The 27,890-nt window shown below is 48.7% G+C and overlaps 3 protein-coding genes across 6 annotated transcripts; all 3 read right to left on the bottom strand.

Moving 5' to 3' along the window:
* Window positions 1-4,190: 4,190 nt before the first annotated feature.
* Window positions 4,191-7,677, bottom strand: LOC122364260 (ionotropic receptor 21a-like). The gene has a single exon (XM_043334471.1). The coding sequence runs from the start codon at window positions 7,658-7,660 to the stop codon at window positions 5,879-5,881; it is 1,782 nt and encodes a 593-aa protein (XP_043190406.1). The 5' UTR covers window positions 7,661-7,677; the 3' UTR covers window positions 4,191-5,878.
* A 4,667-nt stretch (window positions 7,678-12,344) lies between these two features.
* On the bottom strand, window positions 12,345-13,598 carry LOC122364252 (glutamate receptor 3-like). Its single transcript, XM_043334454.1, has one exon. The coding sequence runs from the start codon at window positions 13,596-13,598 to the stop codon at window positions 12,345-12,347; it is 1,254 nt and encodes a 417-aa protein (XP_043190389.1).
* A 768-nt stretch (window positions 13,599-14,366) lies between these two features.
* On the bottom strand, window positions 14,367-23,065 carry LOC122364256 (histone-lysine N-methyltransferase 2D-like). 4 transcript variants are annotated; one of them, XM_043334463.1, is made up of 8 exons: window positions 23,019-23,065; window positions 18,729-18,796; window positions 18,228-18,356; window positions 17,111-17,548; window positions 16,770-16,859; window positions 16,366-16,452; window positions 15,844-15,963; window positions 14,367-14,891 (listed from the first exon to the last, which is right to left on the bottom strand). In XM_043334463.1, the coding sequence occupies exons 2-8, from the start codon at window positions 18,784-18,786 to the stop codon at window positions 14,788-14,790; spliced, it is 1,026 nt and encodes a 341-aa protein (XP_043190398.1). In that variant the 5' UTR covers window positions 18,787-18,796; window positions 23,019-23,065; the 3' UTR covers window positions 14,367-14,787. The 4 variants fall into 4 exon arrangements, with proteins under 4 accessions (XP_043190398.1, XP_043190397.1, XP_043190399.1 ...); XM_043334462.1 differs by lacking the exon at window positions 23,019-23,065 and having other exon boundaries at window positions 18,729-20,341; XM_043334464.1 differs by lacking the exon at window positions 23,019-23,065 and having other exon boundaries at window positions 18,348-18,356; window positions 18,729-18,947.
* Between the last annotated feature and the right edge of the window lie 4,825 nt (window positions 23,066-27,890).

Genomic DNA, 27,890 nt, shown 5'->3' with positions numbered 1-27,890 from the left:
ATGACCTGACCTGACCTTAGGTCACATTTATAAAAAATCCGAGATAGCCATTTTGTAGAGCTGGGTGACATCTTCAAGTACTGTAAATTTTACATCGATCGGATAAAAGCTGTGCCTTTGAGAGAGCTTTGAACTTTTTTAGAGGTGGTGTCAGTTTTGGTGACCTTGTGACCTGACCTGACCTGACCCGAACCCCCCAAAAAAGGACATGATGTAAAAATGTTGAATAAACAGCTATACAAAGTTTCAGGGCGCTAACTCAAGTGGTTTCTGAGTTATCGCTGAAAAACCACAGGGGGGGGCCAAAATGGCCCCCCCCCCCACCAGGGCGAAGGTTAAGAAAACAAGTCCACTCTGCACCCTCATCGCTCAGGACTATGTTCATAAGATATTATCTATTCATAAAGAAACTTGTTTGTCTACATTCCACACCCCACGAATTTGTGTTGAAACAACGGCCCCGCACACATTACCAGTGCCCAAAGTTCTATCACTTGAAAATTAAAAATTCACCATGACAGATCGTCTTAGCCGTTATCGTATTAGCCGTTTTCACGACGGGTTATCTGGCGAATGCACCAAACTTGACCAATATACGTCAAACCTCTTTTAGACAATTAGGTATCTTTATATCATGATTTTAGTCCTAATAAAAAATAACGTTTAATAATTTTAAAAATCATGTTATATGGGCAATTGCGCAACCCAAACTGATAATTTTTAAGAAACACAACGAACCTAATTTGACCAAATATGCATCAAATATGCACCTAATGTGCACCAAATAGCCGTCGTGAAAACGGCTATAATACCTCCTTCCACCTATTCCCTGATCCAGTAGCGTCTCGGCACATTGGCCAGCCCCGCACCGGGCGCGTAGATCCAAGGCGACACCCCCTCATTACCATTAGTGGTCACCAGCGTACCCCACCACCAGCTATCAGACTCCGAGGTCGTGGTCAGCAGAGGATCTCCGTTCAAAACGCCACGTGTGTTCACCCAGGGCACGATGTTGTTGGGCGTGGTGCTGGCCAGTGGGTCCCAGGTGTCGAACATTTCCAGCAACTGCACGCCCTCAGTCTGGTTGGAGTAGCTGCTGGTGAGGGTGTAAGAGCTCGGAGATTCCCAGATTCCGCCCCAGCGCTTGCGACCGCCGGCCTCGATTCTGTGAAAAACGAACGGGCTCACGCGTTGAAAAATATATTTTTTTGAATACATATAGGCATGCGTATCGTTTGTTTTGAGAAAACGTCAATGAATCAAAGCGAGCTTGAGATATAGGTAAATCGGTACAAGCAATAGGCTGCTTGACATTTAAGGTGTAGACTTCACGCCTAACTGAGATCGTTTATTTTTTCGTTGACGTTTCAATCATCACCTATAGCCGGAAGTTCGCTTTATAGCTACTTTAAGTTACTCTAAATTGACTACAAATAAAAAATAGAAACATCGACATAAAAATGTATCTTTACCTGTATCGGAATGTTGCGCAGTCCCCGGGCCCGCACATGCTCTTGATCCAATCTCCAAGACCCAGAATGGACTGTTGACGCCGACAATGCCCGGTGTCCCTTCATTCGTCTGCAGTACACTGTCGAGATCCCATCCCAACTTAGAAACGGATGTTGTCAGCAGCGTCCATCCTCCTCCACTGAGCGTCATGTCACAGTAGAGCGGCGCCGGCAGGCCGCGGTTCCTGTAGACACCGTCAGCGCGGTAGCCCGTGTTTCTCAACATCTGACAGCTTCCCGGCAGTCGCAGCATGACGGCGCCGGTGTCCGTGACCTGGGAGTGTGTCCCAGACTGAGTGGGGAGAAGGGTACAACTTCCACCGCCTGAGGACACTGGACGGAAGTTGGCCGCCGCGCAGTCCGGCCAGTGGATACAGAGCAAGCTGCACTGAATCCTGGAGCCGGTGACGGCAGAATGCACTGGCTCAGACTCCGTTAGAAGCTCATACATCGGACTGCTTGTGAATCGACTCGCCATGGGATTGTTGTCCAGCACTCCGGCGTGAGCGCTCCAGAAGAGGTGGAATAAGATGATGACCGAGAGAGGTAGGACCGTGAAACGCCTCCACCTCCGAATAGACGTTTGCATCTTCATGGCCTCCGTGGAATAGGGATAAGTAGAGTTATCTTGAGTCGATTGACAGTCTTGATCTTGAGATTATCAGTCGCCGGAATCAGCCACAGAGCTAACTAGAGTAAGAGCGAGGCCGAAACAGCAGCGTCTGCCGCTCGTAACACGAGCCGAGGAGGAACTGAACTCACTGAAGGCTCACAAGAATGCCCCGATGAATTAGACCAAAGCTGCTTCGGTGGTTGCGGCACCGTCGTTTCCATGGTGATGGAACGCATTGCTGTTAAACAAGTGCGAGGCATGCAGGGGCGTCACCCCAACTGGGCTCATCAAGTACTGGTGAAGTATGATGGCTTTTAGTTCACCCGAGGGTCCCTCTGCCGTAAAACTCGCAGGGACATCAAAGTATATCTGTTATCAAATCGTGGTATCTTGATGTCCTGCACCGACCATGTATCGTCGGCCCATTACTCAGAATGCCCACTTTGAATACGCCAGTAGTCATCAGTTGGCTAAACCAGCTAAATTCGACCACTGCAAAATATTTTACACTTGCTTCAACGTATGTAATGTATTAGCTTCAACTTTTGCTGGCTGCAATCCCATCTTCCCACAACTCCAACAAATTCAACTAAGTGGCGTGACAAAGAAGTAGAACAATCAAGTGGAATACGCCTTCAGGGGAAACGCTTGCGTTTACGACGGTGATAAGAAATGTCACTTCGTGCCAGGAAAAAGTTTGCAGAATAAGGCTACCCCGGCCCAGCGTATGTACGTCAGATATAGGCAGGTCAGTCAAACAAGCGTAGCATTTATGAGTAAGAATGGAATGATAAGGTGGTCGAGGATCGCCACGCCGGGAGCCATAAAACGTGCTGATCTAATCGCGTAAGTGACTTGCGTTCTTGTTAGGAAGCGGTTATGTTTGGTATGAACCAGTACGTGCGCATAAACTAAAGACGCATTGCGTCTGACGCAATGATACAGAAAGACATCTACGTCCACACGCATCCCCATTCCGGGCTCGAACACCGGTCCCCGACAGGAAAGGTGGTGGCCTTTATATACTTCATTACTTCGCCCTCCGGTCACATATGTCCTTATTAACCGCCTAACGCGACTGTCTAGTGTCTACGTGGTAGAGGCAAAATATGAGTCATAAAGATTGCGAACTCAGTCAATGAAACCAGAAGCCTGAATACTTTTGCCAAATTGTCAGGGAACTCAGATTTGTTTTTCAATAGAAAAACATAATTCTAAAGAATAGTGTTCTAACTATTGACAACAAACCTTCGGTTATGAAACGATGAAGAGGGTAATAACGTCAATGAAATCAGAAGCCTGAATATGAAACGATGAAGAGGGTAATAACGAATCAAAATACCAGATTGACACATACCTACCTGCGTTATGCATTGCATTGTCTTATTTATTGCACAAGCTAATCGCAAAAGCAATTGCAGATCGTTAACGACTTGCGATATCTCATAATTAGGTGATGTGGCGTAGGCATTTAAATAACCCGACAGGTAGGAAATCAGACAGGTATAAGAGCAAAACCGCAAAAAATATCCAACTTTTTCAGTTAATTACATACATGCAACACCAATTTAAAGATAGTCAGACTCGATGCATGTGTATCCATCCTATCAACAAATTCTAAGCAGCCCGCCAGCGACTCTCTTGGCCTCCGGCCCATTTTGCCATCAGTAGTCAGTACCGCATATCATATTCACTGATCCCACTAGCCTTCACTGATATCTCGTACCCTTTGACATCGGCTCAACGCCGAAGTAACTTATTGCAGTTTGATTATTCATCGAAAAGTCTATACGTCTTCTTAAACGTAGGCATGCAATCAGACTCTTTGCTTTCAAGTAATTGCATTACTTAACCTTTTACTGGTTTCCTAGAAGAATAGGCATACCTAACATAGATGAACTTTCTACCGGCTGTTTCGTTCTCTGGCTGATATGACCATTTAAGGACGGCTCTATTCTAATTGACGTCGGTAGCCGAGTCTCAAAGACACTGATCAGCTGCCATCGGGACTAATCAGCCATAAATTAATATATCGCGTCTCTGGCCGCTGGAAGTCGTAACAGAGCTGACGTCCACTTCCGTATATTGCAAAATATCCGAGTCAGGTCGCCAGGTCATAGCCAGTGACCTCAGCGCAAAAAGTACATTTTATTCCGTCACTGCTTCGCATACCCTCATTTTGCGCCATGACAGAGTTTGACTCAAATGACAGAGCGATCGATTCAACTCCATGGATCACACTTTATTCCAACGGTCATCAGCACACCCAACGCACCATTGCTAGCTGATTAATGGTAAAACACCGATGCTACTTTACCGCTTTAGAGCTGATAGAACAAGAATCATCATTTAGCTTCCACGCCGATGGACTGAGACAGTGCAATGGATTGATGGTTTCCCTTGTGTCGCGTTCGTCAAAGGAAAGTGCGCTGGCACTGTCGTAAGAGGTTACTGGTCGTGCCTTTCATTGCCATATTAGTGAACAGTCAATGCGGTATTCGTTGCAGTCTTGCACTGCGATCTTGTAAGGGCGGGCGCTGAATAACGAGCAACAAATACCTTTCTCCATCCCTGCTGCTGGTTGTGTAGTCAGCTCACTAAAACCAGTATAACGCCTTTTGGGGCGACTAACGGAGCGAGCGAGAGGGTGGGCCTTGCACGTGCGAACATGCGAGGGGGTACCTCCAACTGACTTGTGCACGGCACCCTACTAACCGGTCTCTAGCGATGTGTCAAATTTGAGCACAATCGGCCCAGCCGTTCTCGAGATCTGGAAGCGGTACCCTGCACGTGCGCACGTGCAAAATGGGTCCCGACTGACTTTTGCACGGCACCCTACTAACCGGTCCCTAACTGTGTACCAAATTTGAGCGCCATCGGTCCAGCCGTTCTCGAGATCTGGAAACGACCCCTGCACGTGCGCACGTGCAGCAGCACCCCAACTCTGGCACATGGATACGCATTGCCTAGTGGGTGCCTACCTAAATGCCAACTTTCAGCGCAATCGGCCAAGTAGTTACCGAGATATTGCAACAATTACAAAAGTGACACCGCTTCGTTTTGCACGTGGCACGACGCACGTGCATAAGGGGTCACCCACATGCATCGGGAATAGTCCAATACTTGGTAGAAGGAATGAAGCTACCCTACAAAAATTACCGCGTGTAAATCGGTCAAGTGGTTGCTGAGATATAAGCCTCGCAAAAGCGTCCGCACGGCCGGCCGGCCGGCCGGCCGCTCATACTCAGAAATTTCCGTTAATCTAAGGAAAGACTACGCTCGCTTCGCTCGCTCCGTAATTATTTTAGTTTATTAAAGGTCCAGCCGGACTTGTGGGTGGACAGTGTGCAGTATTCTCCAATTAAACTTCGTTAACAAACGGGCGGTTCTTCCTAGCATTATATCATCACTCAATAACAAATGAAAACGCTGCTTCTTGATGCAAAATACGTTCGTGACTGCGTTCGTTTCATGGTTATACAACTGTAGGGTGACTCCACTCAAAAATATACATGACAATGACAATTTTCCGTCATATTTTCTACGTTTTAGGCACGCTCGCAATGTGAGGGCATCACGCAACACCAAATACAGAAGAAAAGTGAAGAAACTTCGTGATGGGACTGGTCCGCAGACTGGCACTACCTGTCGCCTCAAAATGTCATGTAAAATATAACGCAGGCACATTAAAGCCCTGTGGAGGTTGGAAAATAAAGATAACTTAAGTGTCGATGTCTTCTACGCATCTGATCGATCAGTCTTCAGAGAGTAGTATGCGTGGTCTGCTTTCTGTCTTTGTGTCCCCGTCACACGAGTTGTCTTGGCTAGTGGAGGGTTGCGAACTCGAACATCTTCTTGTATCCTTGATCCCATTTTCTGAACCACCAGCTCGCCTCAGCGGCGGAAGAGATGTAGCGACGGGGGTAGCCCACATGGTCTTCTCCTTGCAGCTGCGTACCGGTCTTAGTCGACCCAAGAGCAGCTCAACCATGAATGCGACAGTGGAGGCAATAAGACCGAGTACCAGAAGACCAAGTGGTGCTTGCATATGTGATAGATTGAGTGAGAGCGCGTCAGTGTGCCCCTGACCCTCCGCCGCGCGACGACCTTGGCGACGTTGTACACCTGCGAGGACATCGTCAAACATCTTGTCCACGAGACCGGCCTGGATGGCACGTTGGATCATCTGGTTTAGTTTACCGGTGAGCGGAGAGTATTTGGGTAGACCAAGCGCTACGCTGAAAGGGATGTAGCATTCGCTGGATACGTGCATGGACTCGATGCCACGTGAGTCAGTGAAGTCTGTCACCACCAGATACTGTAGCGATTGTTTCGAGTTGATGAAGGCGAAGCGGGAACGTCGTGAACGCTCCACGCCCTCGGAGAAGCTCCTGACGAACTGCATCCCGTCGGCGAGACGACGTGCCACTGGATCGGGAGAGTCCTGGAACCAGGCTTCCCATCCACCGCCTGCGCGAACCCCCCAAGTCAGTCCGCTTGCAAGGAGTTGATGCGTGGTGTCCAGAGGTATTGCCGGTGCTGGCGCCGACAGGTACGCCACCAAGTTAGCCCGGTATGCATATGCCACTACCATCGCCAACACCCAAAACTGGCCCAGGAACAACTGCGCTCTCCGAAGCCTCGGTACAGCCTCCATGGCTTCCTGCATCAGCACACCGAACCCGTAAAACGCAGTGTAGGTGAAGCTCTTGAAGCGACGATCTGCGGTACCAGACAGCGCCCACAGCACGGGAACAGAGGCGACGAAGGCGAAAATCGTGGCGATCCAGGCGCGCCAGCTGAGGGGTCTCACTAGCGCCAAGTAGTGAGGCGGTGGTTCCGGGACAGCCGCCAAGAAACAAGCGTAGTCCGTCATGTATGGTACTGTCATGTCGATACCGCGAAGTTTGTCGGCAGAGCGGAAGAGGTTAGCCATGCCGATGTCAGCGCGGTCGTGGTGCAGGTCGCCAAGAAGGCCATTCCACGTGCCGTCGACTGCCCGGCCTCCCCACATGCCACCGTCTGAGGGAGTGGTGAAGTTCACCACGAAGTTGAGCACTGACGCGAAGGCGAGTACTAGTCGACTTTCGAGACCGTCGTGTATCGTGGATCCATCAGCGGCCTGCAGCAGCATGTTCTTCGGCGGATAGTGAAAAGTTACAGCCTTTAAACTGCGTCCACCCAGGTCGGACAATTTGTCTGGGAACAGCTCCTGGTCTGGCCACAGTCTGTACGCCGCAAAGTGCGCCACCACTCCTGCTGTGATGCCTTCTCCGCGGACAAAGAACCGGTGAGAAAGAACCGGCACTGCAGTCGGTGGGGCTGAGAACGACGTAGCCACCACAACCAAGTGCTGGAGCTGACTTCGCGGAGGCCGACGCAGCGCCGCTGCCGCGAATGTCGCATTCTGCTCAGTAAGTTCCACGAAGCGTGCTTGTCTGCTAAAGGTATCGGCATAACGCTCCAAGAAGGCGCCACAGGTTTCCAGCCTCACACAGGCTAGCACGAAGAGCAGACATTCACGACGCACGCCCATCAGTCGGGACAGACTGCCATCAGTTTCCGTCACATCCAGATGCGTAAGAGGCGCCGACCAGTCGACTGGCGTTGCTGTTTCGACGGGAAGCACGTGCCTTTCGGTGGCGAGAACCACCTGGCAGGGCTGTGCGCGGCGTGATATCAGGGTTAGAAGGTCTGCCAGCGGGGCGGGCTCGGCCAACGCGGGCAGAGCGAACAATAGGAACCAGAGCATCGCAGTGCCTCTGGCAGTCGTCCAGTGCAGGAAGTCCAACTTCCTATTCAATGTTTCATTCCAGCCGTTCAAGAGTCGCACCAGTTATCCGACTCACTTCTTCACTTGTACAAGAAGAATTACAACTGCTCGGAATCCGTCACAGTTCTAGTCGCTTTGATGACAGTTTCAGGTAGTTGAGGACTGCTCCAGCTGTTTGGTGACAGCTCTAGCTGTTTGACGACAGTCCCAGTCGTTTGTTGACAGTTCCTCCCAATTGATGACAATGCCAATCGCCCAGAGAGCGGAGCTGCTTTAGCCGTCCAGGGAGCCACTCCAGCCGCGGATGAGGCCCTTTCTAACGTCCAACTGCCTCGGTGTTCCCTCAATCAGCAGCTTTATCAGTGGCGGCGTCCCTGTCGCTCAGGTCTCAGCCAATCGCCAGTGTCATTAAATCAGATCGACAAGACTAAATGAATCAGGTGGACCTCGACTTCAAGCTGCTCAGACATTCATATAACGGTTAATTTTTCGTCGTTGCGGATCAAACCTTTCGGAAGCAGAATTGTTGAACTTGCTTTCGTATGAGCTAGTAGGGTTGCAAAATGTAACCGTCGGTGACCGCTGTCTTTGCGGCTTGAAGTTTCAGATGGATCGATAGCATCTTTTCAGCTGCAAACGTTAGCCTCCACTATTACAGTTCAAATCGAGAGGTCAAGTAAATGTTAGACCTTTGCAGACGGGTCAGTCGTTAGAGTGTGATTTTGGCAAATGACGGATAGAAAATGCCTGAGTATTTCAGCGGATCCAATTCCCCCTACTAATTAAAGCTTAATTTCGGCGAGCGTGATTTGAGAATCATCCGTGAAGACATAACCATGATAGAACATCATAGGCTGCGGAACGGGGGGGGGGGGCACCGGGGCACCGTGCCCCCTTTGATTTTGGCATTTTAACATAAGCCCTATGGGCGTTGCATGGAAATAATGGGACCAAGTCAGCGGTGCCCCCCCCCCCTAATTGAAGGTGTTCTGCCGCCACTGTATGTAGAATACCAAGCAGCGAGTATCATTTGAAAAACCACCGTAGCAAATTGCCGATGACTGTAAGCAAAGTGACCTTTATGTAAAGCTGCAGGAGCATTGAATGCAGTGATGACCCATTTTAAGACATATGACGGTGTGCAACGACTAGCCATCGATATACACTTAGTCGCTGCTGAGTGCTACTCATTGTTGATTCGCTGGCTGTGCAGCTTTCTTGCAGCTGTTGTTGCGAAGTAGCAATTGGACGCACATCAAATGGTACTGGTGAACGCCTAATGGACAGGCGTGCCCAAGTCTACTCACACTTTACTAACAGGCTACTAACAGGCGCGCCGCGCGCCCTGACAAAAGGAGGAAGGTCGAACATGGGAGATGCTTGGTCATCGATCATAGCAGTCAATCGATCAGTCAGTATAGATCATCCTACATAACACTGGTGATGGCAATAGAAGTCACCTCTTCTATATTTATATTTCTAACTCGTGTTCAAGTTTATACTAAGCAGTAAGCACCATCATCGTGCTCATGCCATGGTCTTCAATGATGAGATCCATCTTATGAGCTTTTGAAGTTGTTCAAGCTCAATTTTGCTATGATGGTTCTATCTCAGAAGAGAGGAGATATGTTTTTATGTTTAGAGAACTATGTTGGCATATTTATTCGACAGGTGCATACAGTAGGACAAGCACGCACTAGTGTAGCCGCCACGCTATCCTCACTGAGGCAGTGTACCGATGCCCGGTCACTAACAAATGAGTCCGTTACAAATGACTCATTGGTGAAACGTAACATTGAGCTTAACTAGGGGAGAGCGGGGCCAGTTGAACCACTTTTTATATATTGACATGCACAGCGAGATCTAGTTGTCATATCGAAAAATGCACAATGCCATGAAAAAATATGCTCTTTTGGCTGTATTTTAAGATATGTAAAATTATGTTTCAAACATATTTTGCTGCCAAACGCATGCTTATAAAACAGCTCTACGCCCGTTTCAAATGACCCCGATGCGAGGGTCAATTGAAACAGCCCATGGGGTCAATTGCACCTATCCTTAACAATGGGATGTTTTCCTCCTTAAGGCCACTTTCTTAACCCGCGCCCTGGTGGGGGGGGGGGCTATTTTTTGCCCCCCCTCCAGACTTTTCGATATATCTCCAGAACCGCTGCGCCGATCGTCACCAAACTTTCAGTACCCTCCCGGACATCAATTTTACACATTGTGACCAAAAATTGTTCCAAAGGCTATGATAGGTTGGCCGGAAATGACGTCAGAGTGACGTCATGTTCTGCCGTTTTCGACCCAAAAAAGGGTTTCGCGGGAAGAGCTGTCAGGCCTATAGCTTTGCAAATACAGAAAAAAACGATAAAGACATAAAAGCTGTAGAATTGACAGGGCTACAAAACTGCTATCTCGGATTTTTGAAATTTTTGGATTTTAACCCCCAAAAATCAAAAAATAGATTTTTGATTATAATAGCCGAAAAATCCAAAAAGTTTTTTGAATTTCGAAAAAACCGGAATATATGTGATAGTCCTTACCGCCTTCTATCTACATACCAAATTTGAGATCGATACCTCTTTTTTTTGGCCAAGTTACAGCGAAAAAACTGTTCAAAATTGATGACGTCAATTTTTCAAACTCAATTTTTAGCAATTCTAGACCTTGTAGCGCAAAACAAAGACCACCATTAGACTCCCCGTGACGAGCTGCATCGAATCAATACCCATTTTATGCAAAAATATCAACTTTGAAATTTGACCTTTTTTGACCTGACCTTGACCTGACCTCCACCAGAAAGTGACCTAAGCCGTACCTGATAGTCTTATAACCAACACCATTGAGTTGGAAATGAAAAATTGGCCATAAAACATGCATCGCACAACCTTAGTACCTAAAGTTAGGTTCATGTGACCTGACCTGTGACCCTTGGTGACCTGACCTGTGACCTGACCTGGTAATGTCAGTGACCTCTTATAGCAATATATGTACTAGGCAACTGACGCCCTATCGCTGATTCTCGACAAAATGCGTTTTCTTCGGTGTTATAGCGCATTCCCTAGATGACCCGTGAACGGTGAAACATTTCATCTTTGACCTGACCTGTGACGTCATCGGTGACCCCGAGGTCAATGAAATTTGGTTTCCCTCGACAAATTTGACAGGTCTTTTGAACACCGTTTGAATTTTGCGGATCCGTCCAGTAGTTTCGGAGATACGAGGGGGGGCAAAAAATAGCCCCCCCCCCCACCAGGTCGCGTTATAAACAGACCCCACCAGGGCGCGGGTTAAGGAGATATTTCGTCCGGTTTACTTTTCCAAATGCTACATTCAATAGGTCGTTGGAAAGCTAAAAGTGCAAAGTTCCTCATAATAGGTGACATAAAGTACATAGACTATGGTAAAATGGGCGGATGAGAAAAATGAGAAATATCTCAGGCTATAGTGTGCTTTCAAGCAAAAGGCTGGAGAAAAAGGGGTCAAAAATTGAGCTCTATTAAACTACTATTTCAGTTTAAAAGCTCATTTCAAAGGTGGACTATTTCCTTTAATGTTTACAGCCCCTGAACAATAACCATTGCAAAGGTCACCGGGGTCCATTGAAACGGCCTGTGACCCTGTTTCAACTGACCCTCAGAGAAGCGTTTCAATTGACCCCATCCGCTCCCGCCATCTCGCACGCGCCGTAAAGCACTTGTCAAACGAGCTGGAGGGACGGCATCATGCTGAATGAAGGGCCAAATAAGGTGTTATTCCGGAGCCAGGAGTTCTTCTTTCAGCAAACAACGGTATATGAGATATCACAAAATATTCATAAGAACGATTTCTCCCAAACGCCCCTCAAAAACACAAAAACAAGTGTCAAATCAAAATTACCGTCCGTTTGCCGCCCAAACGCCGTTGACAAAGGAAGTGGTCGAGCGCGGATGCGCAGTGGTGTCGGCAACGCCATATGTTGCATACTGTTGAAAATAAAGCCATGTTTCATCTGACCCCGTGTTTCAACTGGCCCCGCTCTCCCCTACGCAGTTTTAACATGCGCAGTTAACTACAATCTTCTTAATTACGACCTCAATTAAAAATATACAATTGCTGACATTAAACATTCAATATACTTGTTCAGTGCTCCTATCGCATGTCATTTGACATTCATCAACTATTCTGTGTAGTCCCGAAACTGATTTCTTGACTCTTCGAAGAAGTGCTGTTTTGTAGTGTCACGGTGACTATATATAGACGAATGACACAATTGACCATATCCTAACAGATGTACATCTCTCACAGACTATCAGGCAGGAACGGGAACTTTCTCACAAAGAAGATAACGTAACAACCAATGCAGCCTACTGTTGTCGAAAGATATACGACGTTACAACATCCTCGTGCCTAGAATGGAACATTTAGTTAAACGGCCTACTACAGCTCCCGGCCTAGGAAACCTTCATGACACCAGTTTCATGACTATAAAGTGCTGTCTGTCGGCTGCCCCGGTAACATGTCGTTTAGTGACTGCCCTGGCCCAGAGATTCTCCAGTACGGCGATTGCGAGGCCGAGGGCCACTCCCAGAGGAACCAGTGCGATGGAGGCCAAGGTGTTCCCCAAAGACATGGCCTTGGTGTCCGATGAAGAAGTGCACATGTTCTCGATGCGGCTGAATCTGTTGAGCTTTAGGTGACTCATCAGACCCAGCTCTGAGATCCTCAGAAGTTCGGCATACATGAGTCTCCTCAGTGCTGGCTGACCCTTAGCGATCACAAAGTAGTTGGGGGTGAGTTTGGCCGGCTGGTCCAGTAGTGGCACAAGGGAACAGGCGGCGTCTCCAACCTTCAACTTCAGTTGCTTTATATCGATAAAAGTCATCACCTTCGGCTGGGTCGTAAGCCAAAACGACTGAGCATCACCCAATTCAATGACGCCGTCGTGACTCGATATCCTTCGGTAGATTTCTCTCTCGTACTGATCGGGGCTTGTCTGCCAGTCGTTGACGACACCGTACCCGGATTGCATGGCCAGCTTCCAGCCTGGCTGCTCGGTGAACTCGCGAAGACTGCCGATCGGACGATGTACGGTGACCACGGCGAGGTCTGAGATCAGGTTGGCCGTGAAGCTGTTGACGATGATGATGTTGATCATCCAGCTGATGATGGTCACGATCCTGGCTGATGATGAGGTTGGTACGATGGCCCAGCTCTGTCCAACTAGAGACATGTAGTTGTAGAACAGACAAGAGCCGAGTGACATCTCGGTCACAGTCTGGATCCTTTCTCCATAGCCCTGATTGAAGTAAATGACGACTCGAAGCGCCACAGAGAGGACAAGAAGTACACCGAGCACTGCCCACCATACGTGGGCGTGTAGCGGCCTCAGTAACGATCCCGCCATCTGTGCAGCAGTTTGAGGAACATCTTCAGTCCCTCCAACAATGTGAAAGGCGTCGTAATTCTCCTCGATGGCAATGTGAATGTAGTCAACGACAGAGCTGCGGTCCGGTCGGTCGAGGAGCCAGGTCAGCGCCACGTCGGCCCTGCCGTAAAACAGTTCGCCAACCATGCCAGACCAAGTGCCGTTGGGGTGGCGGTTGCCGTACCCCCATCCCTCTGGCTCCACCATCCGGTATTGAAGGTTCAGGTTCCCGGCAAGCAGTTTCCAGATGTCGTACAAGTACCCGCTGTAGACGTAACTGCCGTTTGCCATTTTCTCCATCGATACGTATGGAGGATCGTGAAAGGCAACCACACGCAGCTCCCCGAATGAACCGCTGGAGAAGGCTGTCTCTTCCGACCATCTCTCACCCACTGAGATTAGATGGCCTAGACGCTCCATGACTTCTCAAGCTGATCTCAGTTTTGGCGATGTCCAACAGACATTTCGGAAGAGACTTTGATGTGACGTAAACTTCGCATTGAACAGCAGGAACCTGGTGCGAGCCAGTGGCTGCTTGGAGCCAGCTATGTATGCACGCTACTGACCAGTAGCGTCACCAGGCACCAGTGCCTCACCCCATGTGCAACGCTGCACTGAGTAGTGAACATAACCGATGCCGAGCCAGCGACAGCCGATAAAATCGAACTGAGTGAGGAGCCTCGTTTGAAGTGGAACCCCGTGGGGACACCAGCTCTGATGGACGACTTTTCACTCATCACTGTCACCAGACCAAGTGCATCATTGTGTGTTTGTACAAGACGGGTTTCCCCGCCAGAGCTGCGTCAAATGGGAGGATAAATTGCTTTTGAAGTCACCTCTATGCCCACGGGCTGTCCTAAAGCGTACTGAGGACTCGAAACTACGAGAACAAGCTGAAACTACGAGTGATCGAGTACCTACTTAGCAAAATGCCAAGTTATGTTGCCAAGTTATTATATCGTAATGTTGGTTATGATGATGATCGACGTGACCAGAAACAGCTCGCAAAAATTGTCTTATGCATAGAACGAACTAGACGTTTGGACGATTTTTAGAACATAGTTTTCATTCAAATGTATTAGACCAGCATGTATTACATCACATTCCATGATAAAAACAATGAAAATGCAATGCCAGACGAGAAAGGACTCGAGGATCGGCCACTTTTCGCGGAAACTCGTCTGGAATAAAATAGGAATGGAATGATCAAGTTCACCTCGCGGGCGGGGGTCAGGTCATGATTGGCGGGTGTCGGGTCACGGTTGGGGTCATACAACGATGGCTACAAGGTCAGATAACGGTGACTAAGTAGTTAGATCATGTAAGTTATGAAGTAAAGTCGCGATGGGCGCAAGGACAACCCGAAGTGTGGGTGTGTCAGGAAGAGGAGATGGAGAATGAAGTCGCGGTAGATGCGTAGCCACGTTGTATCACTCCCGATCTCGTGCGCTTCATACGGACATCAGCGGCCGTGCTCTCCCTACAGCGGGGTGGGGTTACGGCAGCACCAGCCCGCTCCCTTGGGACACCCAAACAGGTAGCACTCCTTGCCCCTCTCACGGCGACAGTGGCGCCGGCAGTCCTCTGAAAAACAGACAGAGGGACATCGTCACCGAGCAAAATTAGGTGGCAAAAGAAGACCATCAGATGAAAAAGAAGAAAAATTCTAAGTGATATCTCTTTCGTGCCCCAAAAGGAACGTTAGGCAACTATAAAGTGCCTGCAAGTCTAGTCTTCATCAACTTTGGCCAGTCCGGCTAAATTTAGTCGTAAGTCACCGCACAATGGACCTTTTTAACATGAAGTGGTCCCGTGAGTCCTTCATTTGCACTCTTTAGCTAACGCAGGGGGTGTCGAAGTCTAGTAGGAAAATCTGGCAAATTCCCTGCGTGACGTCACGTCGGGGATGACCGACGGCACCTTGCACTGAAAGATACGGCAGAACGGCTATTTTTGAAAAATGATTAAAAATACTTTTGTGCTGTTATGACGCATAAAACGCTTATCAGCATGTTCCTCATCATGTGATAAAGGCATATCCGTGGTCGAAAATAGCTGAGCCCCTCCCAATTTCCAACCACCGACCTCATAAGCAAAGGATGTAAGCGTAATCCTTAAGGGCGACTTTCCTATACATATCCGTACATATGCGTCCTTATGGAAATCGGTAGTGTGGCGATTGGCGACGCGCGCGACATCTGTGTGGCGACCAAGTGGCGACTGTGGCGACACCTGGTGGCTGCTTTTCTGCTGTATGTAGGCATTGGGGTTTTGCCAGATGTGGTTCCTACTGCTACACCACTATGTTGACCCAATACTAGAAAAGTTATTTTGCTAGTAAAAGGCAAGCAAATTGAAAGTTGATTTATAAAATTGCTTATAAATGATTACGAGATAATAATAAAGAAATTTTGATTGAATAATTATTTAAATAATCAACCGTGAAACTATATTCTGGTAGGTTTAGTAGAAATAAGTCCGTGCAACCTTGTATTTAGGGCCTTGAGCTAACGAACATCACGTCCTCGGCACCCACCTAAGGTGTTGGGCTGCCGCCGGCAGCAGAGTCGGTCACTGGCAGCCTCGCAGGGCAGACAGATGCCCTCCACTCCGCACGGCTCGGCTATGTAGGCGTCCGGACGGTCACAGCTGGGGACTGTGGGTGGGTGGGTGGGGGGGGGGGGGGGGAATGGCAGAGAGTTACAGACGGAGAGAGTGGGCAGTGATAGATGGACAGATGGACGATCTGTTGCAGACCCTCAGTGACCGGCAGATGAACGGAGGGTTACTAACGGATTGACATTGTCAATTAAGATCGCATAACTAATCATGAGCATCACTTATCATTCAAAGCACGATTTACAGTCGAATAACTTTTTGAACTCAACGACTTGGGATCAATAGCGATTGCAACTCCTGTTCTGACTGATTCGTGAAGACCCAGAAAGCGGAACCCGCGTTTCATCGATTCAATTCTGTCACATTGGTTGATTGATTCTAACAGGCTCTGTTAACTGCGGACAGTGCGAGGAAATTCCCTCTATATACGAGCACTCACAGCAGCAGGCTCCTCCCGGCAGAGGACACGGGCCGCAGTTGAACCCGCTGGGGCAGACATCACCACCCTCACCGCACTGGGAAGAACCTGGGAAGAGGGAGGAAGGAGAGAAGGAGATGGAGAGAGAGAGAGAGAGAGAGAGAGAGAGAGAGAGAGAGAGAGAGAGAGAGAGAGAGAGAGAGAGAGAGAGAGAGAGTCAGTCGTGGTGTTACAACATCGACAGCCTTAGCGGCACAACAATTAAGTAGAGCTCAATAAACTGACCCACAGTAGAAAATAATTAATCTATAACAAAGGTTTGGGGAAGTTTATCTACTATTTTGATTATCTACTCCTAGAATAAGCCCACAATTCACTTGTTTCGTTCCCCACAAGACGTGAGCAGCAGTTATGGCCCCACTTACGGCGCCTGCAGCAGGTATTGGGACCGCACTCGCCTCCGCAGGTCTGACCCGAGGGGCAGGCCGAGCCGCCCTGCTCACACGGGAAGTTGTCTGCGGAAGTAGGTGAACCATTCATTATTACAGCCGTTTCTGTAGCGTTTTTTTTTTTTTTTGCTAGATATTATGTAGAATAATAATTTGTCCAACATTTTGATTTCGACATATTATTTAGTGCTGCGTAGTGCCAAACATTGAAAATAACAGGATTCAACATTCTCTTTTTATAAGGTTTTACATGTTTTGGGTTTCCACTAGGCTTTACTACGTTACTAGAATTCACCATCTAACTAAGATCTACTTGCCGGGACATTTGGTGCCCGGTCGGCACCGCCTTCGGCCGCGAGAAGACTGCTGTTCCGGCTCGGACGACCCCGAGGGACCCGGACGTCCTGAAGAGGGCCTCCGGCGGCGGCCGGGTCGCGACTGACCCCCCTCCGAGGGGTCAGTGGGTACCTCCGGTCCCGACTCCGGCCTCCGGCGACGAGAGGGTCTCGACGGACGATCGGGGGAGGGGGAGCTGGGTCGAGAGTCGGGGGACGACTCGGGTCGCCGGCGACGATTGGGTCTCGAGCTCGACTGGGAGTCCAGGGGATTACCGATCACCGCGTCTCCTGGTGGAGTGGTAGAAGGGGAAGCTGGAGACTCGGATGAAGGGTTGAGGGGAGGCTCCGACGGCGTTTCTTCTGAAGGCGGAATCAGGACGTCGACAGGCAGCGAAGACGACGTCTCAGGAGTTATTGCTGCGAAAGGAAAAATAGTTGTTAAAGGGACACTCCCACCTTAACATTAGTTTTGAGTTGAGATAGCCAAATTGGTGGCCATGGCCTGCAAATACCGGTTTGGGCACTCACAACATCGACAAATGCTTTAATTCGGAGATATGGAATTTCAAACTTGCAGTTTTCGGATTCTAAGGGGCTAGTGCTTTGGTATGCCCCCTTAGAATTTGTGACGTCAGCGGAGATCTAACGATTTTTAAATCTTTTACTAAAACGTTTGGTAGCACGCGGTGGTATATGCTGCTTTGCGCGCAACAAATGCCGCACTTTCAAATAAAGTCGCTAGGAACAGCGGAGATCCCAAAAAGTAAACAAAAGTAAAAGTCTAATATCTTGAAAACCGGTGAATATTTTTCGATGAAATTTGGTAGATATTCGTTTTCGCTCTTTCTGAACCGAGCGACATCACTTTCGTGCCAATTCATTAACTTTTTTGAAGGTGGGAGGGTCCCTTTAAGACCACGTTAAAATTGCACCGCAAAAACGTCAATACGAATTTCCAATCCTTTCAACAGTTATTATGACAATGATAACGAAGAAATTGTCTCTAGGTTCATAACAATGTGTGTGACAAAAACAACACAACGCCCGTCAAGGGATAAGTAACGATAGTCAGCTAGCCCCGTGTTATCTCCCTCACGTTTCTGGAGCAGAAAATCAACGGCCTCATTGCAGCAGCGTGGCCCGGGGCCGCAGACGGGCCCTCCGCACGTTTCCCCAGTTGGACACCACGCTCCGCCCTTACTGCAGTGTAGCTCACCTGGAGGCACTGCGGGACCGGGGAGAGGACCGGCGATCATACCTAAATGAAATCCTGTCCGATATTACACTGTAGCCCACAACATCAAATGGAAGCGTCCGCAATAAACCTGATTGAGCGTACATTGCAGCCAAATACACAGTCATGTCAATACTTTTTTTGTAGATGGAAGAGTGCACCAGTCGTAGTTTACCCCTTTTATGAAACTCTGCCATCCCAAAAGACGCCTTTTCGTGAAATTCATCCATCCCAAAAGCAGCCTACATCGCTACTCTACCTGCCTAGGTATCTACTTCTAGGTGTGACCTACCTGACATTCCTATCGGCTGCCCCATCAAAACATTTAATTCCAAGCGGTTCCCACGCCATTTTCCAACCTACCTTGTGCCGTAGCCGACGTCAAGGCATTCAGCAGCAGCAGCCCCAGCAGCAGGGGCATCAGCAGCTGCCTGGGCGCCATCGTGTCAGACACTGACGTCCAGCAGCGTCCGCTCACTGCCCAAGACGACCTCGCGGTGACCGCGGCTGTTCGTCGTATCGTATCGTACATCGTCGGCCCGAAGTCACGCGAATCCTTGTAGGGATCGGCGGTGGACCGCCCCCCCCCCTTGACGTGGGGTAGAAAGGGGGGGGGGGCAAACAGGACAGGTACAGGAAACAGGCGGCAGCACTGAGTCATTGCTGAGCGGAACGCACGGTGGAACTTGGTGTCGGTCACAGAAATTCATTGGCAAGTCCATTCTTGAAATTGATGCGACAGCTCAGAAAGGCAACATTTGTGCAATTGTTACCTGCTTTTCATAAAATGTAAATAAATATACCATAATATACCTGCATAGCCATGACTGTCGAAGTTGTTCAATTCCACTCAAACGACTGTCTAGTAACCAAAGACATTCCAATTCTGCTAAGACTTGTCGGACATGTCACTAAATTACAACTTCCTGGCGCAAACCGTTTCGAATCTACAACCAAAGGTAATGCGTGGTGGAGTATAAAAGGACCAGCTGCAACGAATATTGAATAGGGTAAACGCAGGGCAGAAAGTCGCTTCAATTTAATCCAGTTAATCATACGTCAGGTGCCACCGTGCGCCAGCCCGATTCAGCGCGGCAAAGGTGTCCTGACTGAGGGCCGCACCGAACTGGCCCTAACCGGTACGGACGGGGCTAATCGCGTGCGCGAACCGGACTAGCCTAGCACACACCTGCAATGTTCCGGCGATGTTAGCTTGGCTTTTTTACACCCATTTACATGTTCCGGGTACAATTCGGTAGTACTACTTACGAGGATTGGGGCGACTATTCCGCCGGTGTATTATTGCTTTAATTGAAGCGGTCACATTCTTGTTTTACCACTGAAAGCTGCTAGAGGTTGTGAGTGACCAGTGGGTCAAAAGAAAGAAGATGAATTCGCTTCACCTGTACTTCGGCCGGTTGAAATATTATTTGGGACTATACGGTATTATCATGGATGAGATAATACTATATCATCCATGGTATTATACACGGATGTATATTGTAGGTATATTGTATCATACCATGGATGCTATTCATAATACTATAGGGTTGACTATTAAGTAATGGAAGAGCCCTCAGCAGTCAGCAGTCAGCAATGACAGGTTTTTGCACGTGCACGCAATTTTTTAGTTTGATCAGTGATCACGTACACCGATCTTGTTTCTTTCCACTGGTGAAAACCAGATGTCGTTAGCTACATTCTGCTCTGAGTCATCACCGTTTTTCCAAGAGGTCACCTAAACCTGTGGAGCAGCATAAAAAAGGGAGCCGGGCAATGGCCAAAACCGCGCGGCAGAGGTCATCAGAGCTCACAGCTCAGTAGCTCATTGTAACATCTCACAAGCTCAATTAGCTCATATTTCATTGCCATATCGCGTATGCCTAAATGCCTAAGCGCCTATCACCCAAGATCATTTTCCCCCTTGGTCTCGCGCATGCGCAGTGTGTACTCTCTTGAATGCCCCCGAACGCTGCCTGTCCGCGATGTTCGCCCCCTCTCCTTTGAAATCGATGACACCACCGACATATCGTCTGTAGGGAGGCTGCAGTCGCCCCACACACTTTCAAAAGAAATGTCTCGATCTCGGCAGGCCTTTTTCCTACCACAAGCTGAGCTCCGATGACCTCGCGCCACGCTGCGCGCTGGCGCGCGGTTTTGGCCATTGCCCGGCTCCTTTTTTATGCTGCGCCACAGGTTTAGGTGGTCTCGTGGTCTCGTGGAAAAGCGATGACAGCTCAGAGAAGAATGTAGCTAACGACATCTGGTTTTCACCAGTGGAAATAATAAAATCGGTGTATGTGATGACATTAAAGGGACCCTCCCACCTTCAAAAAAGTAAATGAATTGGCATGAAAGTGATGTCGCTCGGTTCAGAAAGAGCAAAAACGAATATGTACCAAATTTCATCAAAAAATATTCACCGGTTTTCAAGATATTAGACTTTTACTTTTGTTTACTTTTTGGGATCTCCGCTGTTCCTATAGCGACTTTATTTGAAAGTGCGGCATTTGTTGCGCGCAAAGCAGCATATACCACCGCGTGCTACAAAACGTTTTAGTCAAACATTTAAAAATCGTTAGATATCTGTGCTGACGTCACACATTCAGAGGGGTATACCTATGCATTAGCCCCTCTGAATCAAAATGCTGCAATTTTGAAATTCAATATTTCCGATTTAAGGCATTTCTCGATGTTGTGAGTGCCGAAACCGGTAATTGTGAGCCAGGGACCCCATTTTGGCTATCTCAACTCAAATCTAATGTTAAGGTGGGAGGGTCCCTTTAAAAAATGCGTGCACGTGCAAAAACTTTTTTTTTTAGGCGCGAGCTTTCGGAGCGGTCGGACGTCTCTCATCGAGCTCCCGGCCTGAACCAGACATAGTCCTATTCCCTACGAAGGCTCGGAGCCGGTAATCCTTCCCTGCCTATTGCCATCTCACCGACGGAATATTCCGGAGAAAGAAAGAAATGCCACCCATCATACGGTCACCGGCCTCGAAAAGGAAAAAAACTGCCGCTCTATCTACGGACGCCGCGACGCCGCCGTCCACGCCAGTCTCGCCTACGGGGATAAGTGGTGCGTCAAAAATGCCCCTCTCCACAAACAAAACGCAGCGATCCACGTGTGAAGGCCAAAGTCAGCAAAATGACCATGGAGATGAGTTTGTGAGTGCGGGGACATCGAAAGGCGAGGTTGGAGAGGATCTGCCCGGTTTGTCAGCCGGAGCTACAGGTATGACCAAAGCTGTTGGGAAGCTTTCTGATGAGGCGTACCACCCATGGGGGGCCAACTCAAACCCAAATTCTAGATCTAACAGTGACGTAGGCAGTGACCCCGACAAATCTATGTGCAAGGGGGGCCCAGGCAGGAAGACCTGTGGTGAACCAGTCGAGGATGGGATACAGTGTGACATGTGCGGGTTCTGGTTCCATGCACTGTGCCAGCAGATTTCTAAGCCAGCTTTAAATGCACTTAAAAAGTATGAGGCTCTCTCGTGGCTCTGCGATACCTGCAAAGTTGGGATCAAAACTCTCGGAAGCTCTCGTAAAGGGGAAAACGGAACAGCTAGCTTCTCCAAGCAGGTCGAATCTCTTGACCAAACTGTTAAAGAACACATCAAAATGTTAGAACCAGTACTGGGAATGCAGTCCAAAGTTCAGTCCCTGGAAACGAAGTTAGACCAGCTTGAGCATTCTGTCCGCAACCATGTCAGGCTTGTGGAGTGCTCAATGAGAGAACAGGAGAAAGCTGCAGCTGACCAACTCACTGTGCTTAAGAAGTCGTTTGAACAACAAAGCATTCAAAAAACATCATATGCAGATATGCTCAAGAGCACTTGTACGGATGTGGTAAAGGAGGTCAACTCAAAACTGGATGCAATGCCAAAGTCTTCTCCCCCCAAGGATGAGGCCAAAATTGCTCGTGACATGTCATGTGTCCTGGAAGACTATCTTGATAGGGACAAAAGAAAACTGAATGTGGTAGTTCACAACCTGCCAGAAGAGCAGGGAAACACAGCAGCAGAGAGGTCCTCAAAGGACCAAGCAGCTTTCCAATCAGTAGTCATGGACGCCCTGAAGCTTCGGATCAACCCAACTAAGTCCTTCCGTGCTGGGAGAAAGATGCCGGACAAACCCAGACTTCTGATAGTTTCTCTGGACTCTGTGGAGGCTAAGCTTGACCTTCTGAGCATGGTGTCCCATTTGAAGGATACCAACTGGAAACACATATACATCAACCCTGACCTTACAAAGCTGGAGAGAGAGGAAGGGAAAAAACTGAGAGCAGAATTGAAGTCCCGAAGGCAGGCAGGTGAGACTAACCTGTCAATCAGGCGAGGAAAAGTTGTGAAGCTGTCATCAAGGGCGTCTGATGGTACAGAGCCCAACGAGACTCGGAGCTTCGGTGAGCCCAGCAATGGCAGTGCTCAGTCTCGTATTGCAGGGAGGGACAGACAGGATTGACTTGTTGAAGGTACAAGAAAAGACACAGCAATTCTGGCAGTTGGTCAAGGTATATCTGTAATGTACACAAACGCGGACCAGTTCATCAACAAAAGGGACGATCTTTACATGGCAATCAGTGGGGATGAACCAGATGTAATTTTGATAACTGAAGTTATCCCTAAAGCCCAGGTCCTCCCAATCGCACCAGCTCTTCTCACTCTTCCAGGATATTCAATCTTCACCAATTTTGACCCATCCGAACAGAATCTGGGATCCAGCGGGTGCCGGGGCATTGCCATCTATGTCAGGGAGAGGCTACAGGCATCAGTCACGATATTTGACAGTTCCTTCCAAGAGCAGCTTTGGGTGAAAATCAAGCTGGCTGGAACAGACCAACTTACAATAGGATGCATTTACAGGAGTCCATCGGGTGACAACCTTAGAAGCACTCATCTGTTATCGGAACTGCTTAGGAGTGTACGAGACTCCAACCCCACTCACTTGTTGATAGCTGGTGACTTCAACATACCCAACATTGACTGGGATAACAACTTCTCAGCTGCTGGTGAGGGGCACCACTCACATGTTCTTCTTGATGCAATAGCCGACTGTTTCTTATCTCAACATGTTTACCAACCCTCTAGATACAGGCACGGAGAGACTCCACACATACTTGATCTTGTCTTGTCAGACGAGGCCTCCCTAGTTCAAGACATGACGTATCTCCCTGGATTGGGGAACAGTGATCATGTCACACTGAGATTCAAGCTCGCTTGTTATGCCTGCAAAACAGAGTCATCTGTCAAGAAGTACAACTACTGGAGAGCCGACTACACGGAGTTAAACAGACGCATTAGCATTGAGGACTGGGGGGTCATGAATGGGCTTGATGTCGACGAGAGCTTCAGCTTTTTCAAAGCTGTGTTGAAGAAACACGTCGCTCATTGTGTTCCACTTACCAAGACCAAGCCCCGCAAAAAGAATATATACATGACGAGCCAAGCACTCAACCTAAAAAAGCTGAAGAACGAGCTTTGGGCACAGTATGCACAATCCAAGAATGCCATTGACCTAGCACGCTTCAAGCGAACTAAGAACAAACTAAGAGGACTCACAAGGAGACTGAGGAGGGACTACGAAATGGACGTGGCTGCAAGCATCAAGGAAGACCCAAAGAAGTTTTGGAAGTACATCAACTCCAGGACGAAAGCAAGATCAGGAGTAGGCGACTTAAAAGACGAAAACGGTGGATTGGCCACTGATGGTGGTGTGAAGGCATCCATCCTGAACAAGTTCTTTTCCAGCGTTTTCACGGAAGAAGACCTTGTCTCTGTCCCCCACCCACCAGTCCACTGTGGAGACACCCAGTTCAACAGGATTGTCATCACAGATGAAATGGTAATGGGCAAGCTGATGAAGCTAAAGACTTGTAGCTCACCCGGCCCGGACGGCATACACCCAAGGATTCTCCGGGAAACCGCACGATCAATCGCGTCACCACTCGCTGAAGTTTTCAGAAAGTCCTTGGCAAGTGGGAGACTACCTCAAGACTGGAAACTGGGCTCAGTGACACCAATATTCAAGAAAGGCGATAGAAGTCTCCCTGGAAATTACCGGCCGGTCAGCCTCACTTCTGTTCCTTGCAAGGTGCTGGAGTCACTGATAAGAGACCAACTGGTGGAACACCTGTCGGCCACTGGCCAGCTCTCCAAAGATCAACACGGGTTCAGAGCGAAGAGATCCTGCACCTCCCAACTCCTAGAGGTACTAGAAGAATGGACGAGGACCCTCGAACACGGCAACCCGCTCGACGCCGTGTACCTTGATTTTCGTAAGGCCTTCGATTCTGTGCCCCACCAACGCCTCCTGAACAAGTTGAGAGCATGCGGAGTAGCGGGCGCAGTGCTGAACTGGATCCAGTCGTTCCTGACAGGACGGCACCAGCAGGTCTGTATTGGAGGACAGCAATCACCATGGTCACCGGTGTTAAGCGGGGTTCCCCAGGGTTCTGTTCTGGGGCCAACACTTTTCATCGTCTTCGTGAATGACATGCCCAGCGTGGTCGGCTGCTCGATTAAGATATTTGCCGACGACACGAAGCTGTATAGGAGAGTGCAAACCGAGCAGGACAGGAGACACCTACAGGATGACCTGGACGCCATTGCCGAGTGGTCCAAGGCCTGGCAGCTACCATTCAACGAAGAAAAGTGCGCGGTTCTCCACATCGGCAGCCGTAACCCAGGGTGCACCTACACACTCAACGGCCTTCAACTCAGTGAGACGGAATCGGAGAGAGATCTTGGGGTGCACATCGACACTGACCTGAAATTCAGAAAACAGGCAGCAAGTGCGGTTGCAAAGGCATCACAGGTGTTGGCCTTGATACGCAAGTCATTTCAAGCCATCAACTGCGACACTCTCCCCCTGCTATTCAAGTCACTCGTTCGGCCCCATCTTGAGTACGGCTGCTGCATTTGGGGCCCCTTCTCCAAGGCGGACCAAAAGGCCATCGAGAGAGTGCAGAGACGTGCCACGAAACTTGTTGCGGACATAAGGCATCTGCCATACACAGAACGGCTGAGACTCCTGGATCTCCCCTCTCTTTACTACCGAAGACGACGCGGAGACATGATCAAGACCTATCAGGTGCTACACGGAGAGATAGATGTACAGTGTGTCTAAAAAGAATGTACCGTCGCCACTACGTGGCGCTGGTGTCGCGAGCCGGTAGTTGGCTGAATCCGCACCAGACCACACATTCCCAGGCGCTAGGTGACAGCTGCGCAGCGGCCGGTAGTAGCGTAAGCCCGAACCTTCGTGATACGACCCCGGGGGGGGGGAGGGAGGGGAGCAGGCGGGGCAGCGCGTGTAGGGAGGGGTGCTCCAGCAAGCTGGCAGTTGTCGCGGCCAAAGGTCAAGGGGTCACACACCAAGCGAACGGACGCTGATGTGGGTTCGTGGGGATCATGAACTTGTGTGTGGTAGGTGCGTATTGCGATGCACGGGTGATACGCCAGGTCTAAGCCAAAGGATTCAGGGGAGAGCTGAAGAAAACACCTGGTCAACTACGGCGAATAATAGTGCTGAAAAATGGAAAGTATGGGTCAATGCAAGGCTGCAAGCCTTCATGACTATAAACAACTTTCTGAGGACGCAAAGGCCAGCATTGAATAACGATATCCGGATCGAAGTTAGCAATGATTTATAATTAAATGCCGAACTAATAGCGCTGCAAAACCCTCCTAGCAAATTGTCAAGTCGGATTATACCCACTTGAATTAAATTATCCTAAATAAAATTGTTAATTAACTTTCTAACACTGACGTTCTTTATCATACGATAAGTATGGGGTTAACCAAGATTCAGCATCTTCCGCGTTCAAACAATCACCTGTAAGGCTAGAACATTAATGGCCAGGTAAAAACATGGTCGGGATTTGATTAACCGGATTATAAGTCGATTTTTTTAGTCGGGATTTGATAAGTCAGATTTTTTTTACGCCAACCGCATTTTTAAGTCAAGTCAGGTCACTGATCTATGACGTCATAAATGAGCAGTCCTAAAATGAACTGTGTGAAACTGTCCTAAACTGTCCTCAACATTTTAGGACTGTGTGCACACTCCTAAAATGTTCAACTTCGCTACACCCTCAGTGCAGAGCTTTCATAGGGAGATGAAACTTACAGGATCTTATAGTATGATCGAGAGTCTCACAACTTTTATAAATGTATATCTCGGATTTTCTGAAGGGTCGCCTGAGATCAGGTCAGTCTCTCACCATTAAAAGTCAGGGGAATATGGAAATTGCTAGTTTAATCCGGAAATGATATACAACTATCTCAAATTCTCAAGCACGCGGAATCGTGATTTCATGGGCTCCTTGCAAGGTCTGATGCTTTAATTTTGCTTTGTTGATCTTGCTTGACGTCATTTATCACGTAACCAAGGGTATCAGTTTTTCGTCAATAACTCCCGATCAACTAAAGCTACCGAGTCGATAAAGCCACTAATGGACATGAAAAGACCTGCCGAATCGATTGATATGCAATATGACCTCCTTTGACCAGCTTCGTGACCTGACGGGCTGTGACCTGACCTTGACGCGAGGTTAACACCTTAACTCTCGCCCATATTGGTGTTTTTCCAGCCGCAAACGTATAAGGGGGGGGGGGGGGTCCGTTGGACCCTCCCTTGCCGTTTCGCCCCTGATCGAGCTAGAGCTTCGCGGAAAAAACGAGCGTGTTGGCCGTGACGAGAGGAAGTCGATGATACCCAATTTTAAGGTCCTAGGTCATCGGTTGACTTTCCAGGTCAGGTCAATGACCCAAAAGTCGGGAAAATCGGGCCTGTTAGAAAGTCGTAAAGCGTGGCTGCTATGGGGTTTTCGGGGTGCTGATCACGAATATCATGTTAGTTTTGATCACAGATGATGTCTTCATGCATTTAGGCCAGGTCGGGTCAGGTCAGGTCAGGTCAACCAGTAAGGGTATTCGTAGTAGGTGGCAACCGCCTCTGACAGCTTCGGAACATGTTACGAGGGCACCAAAACTACTTCGTAAATGTTCATATGGCTGCTAAATTCGAATTCAGCTCCTAAAACTGGCCTAGAAACATGTAAAACTCGAAAAATGAACCGAGGTCATCAAAGGTCAATGACCTGACCTGACTTTCCGGTGACCTTGACACCCACCCTAATGCATGGAAGCAACATCATATCCCATGTTTGAACGCTTAAAACCACGAAAAGACTGCAAACGCGCCGCTAATGCGAGCCGACATACGCCGAATCGCGATTCCGGCCAAACATGGTCTCGAAAAGTAGGTCGCAGGTCAAAGGTCATTAAGGTCAGGGTCTGACAATTTCAGGGTGGGTGTAAAATTGATTAAAGCGAGGGTAACGAAAGTTTCGTCGCGATCGGCCGCTTTTTACGCGAGTTATTCGCGAAAAACCGAGGGAGGGGGGTCCGTTCGACCCCCCCCCCCTCTATACGGGCGAGGGTTAAGTTGATCTCACCCGAAGAAAAAGTATACCATTCGACACGCCTGAGCTAGACAAACACGATGCTGCTAAAATCGC

Source organism: Amphibalanus amphitrite, unplaced genomic scaffold (genome assembly GCF_019059575.1).
Source record: "Amphibalanus amphitrite isolate SeventyFive unplaced genomic scaffold, NRLGWU_Aamphi_draft 000664F_arrow, whole genome shotgun sequence".
NCBI lineage: Eukaryota > Metazoa > Arthropoda > Thecostraca > Balanomorpha > Balanidae > Amphibalanus > Amphibalanus amphitrite.
This window is presented reverse-complemented; position numbering and strand designations above follow the sequence as displayed.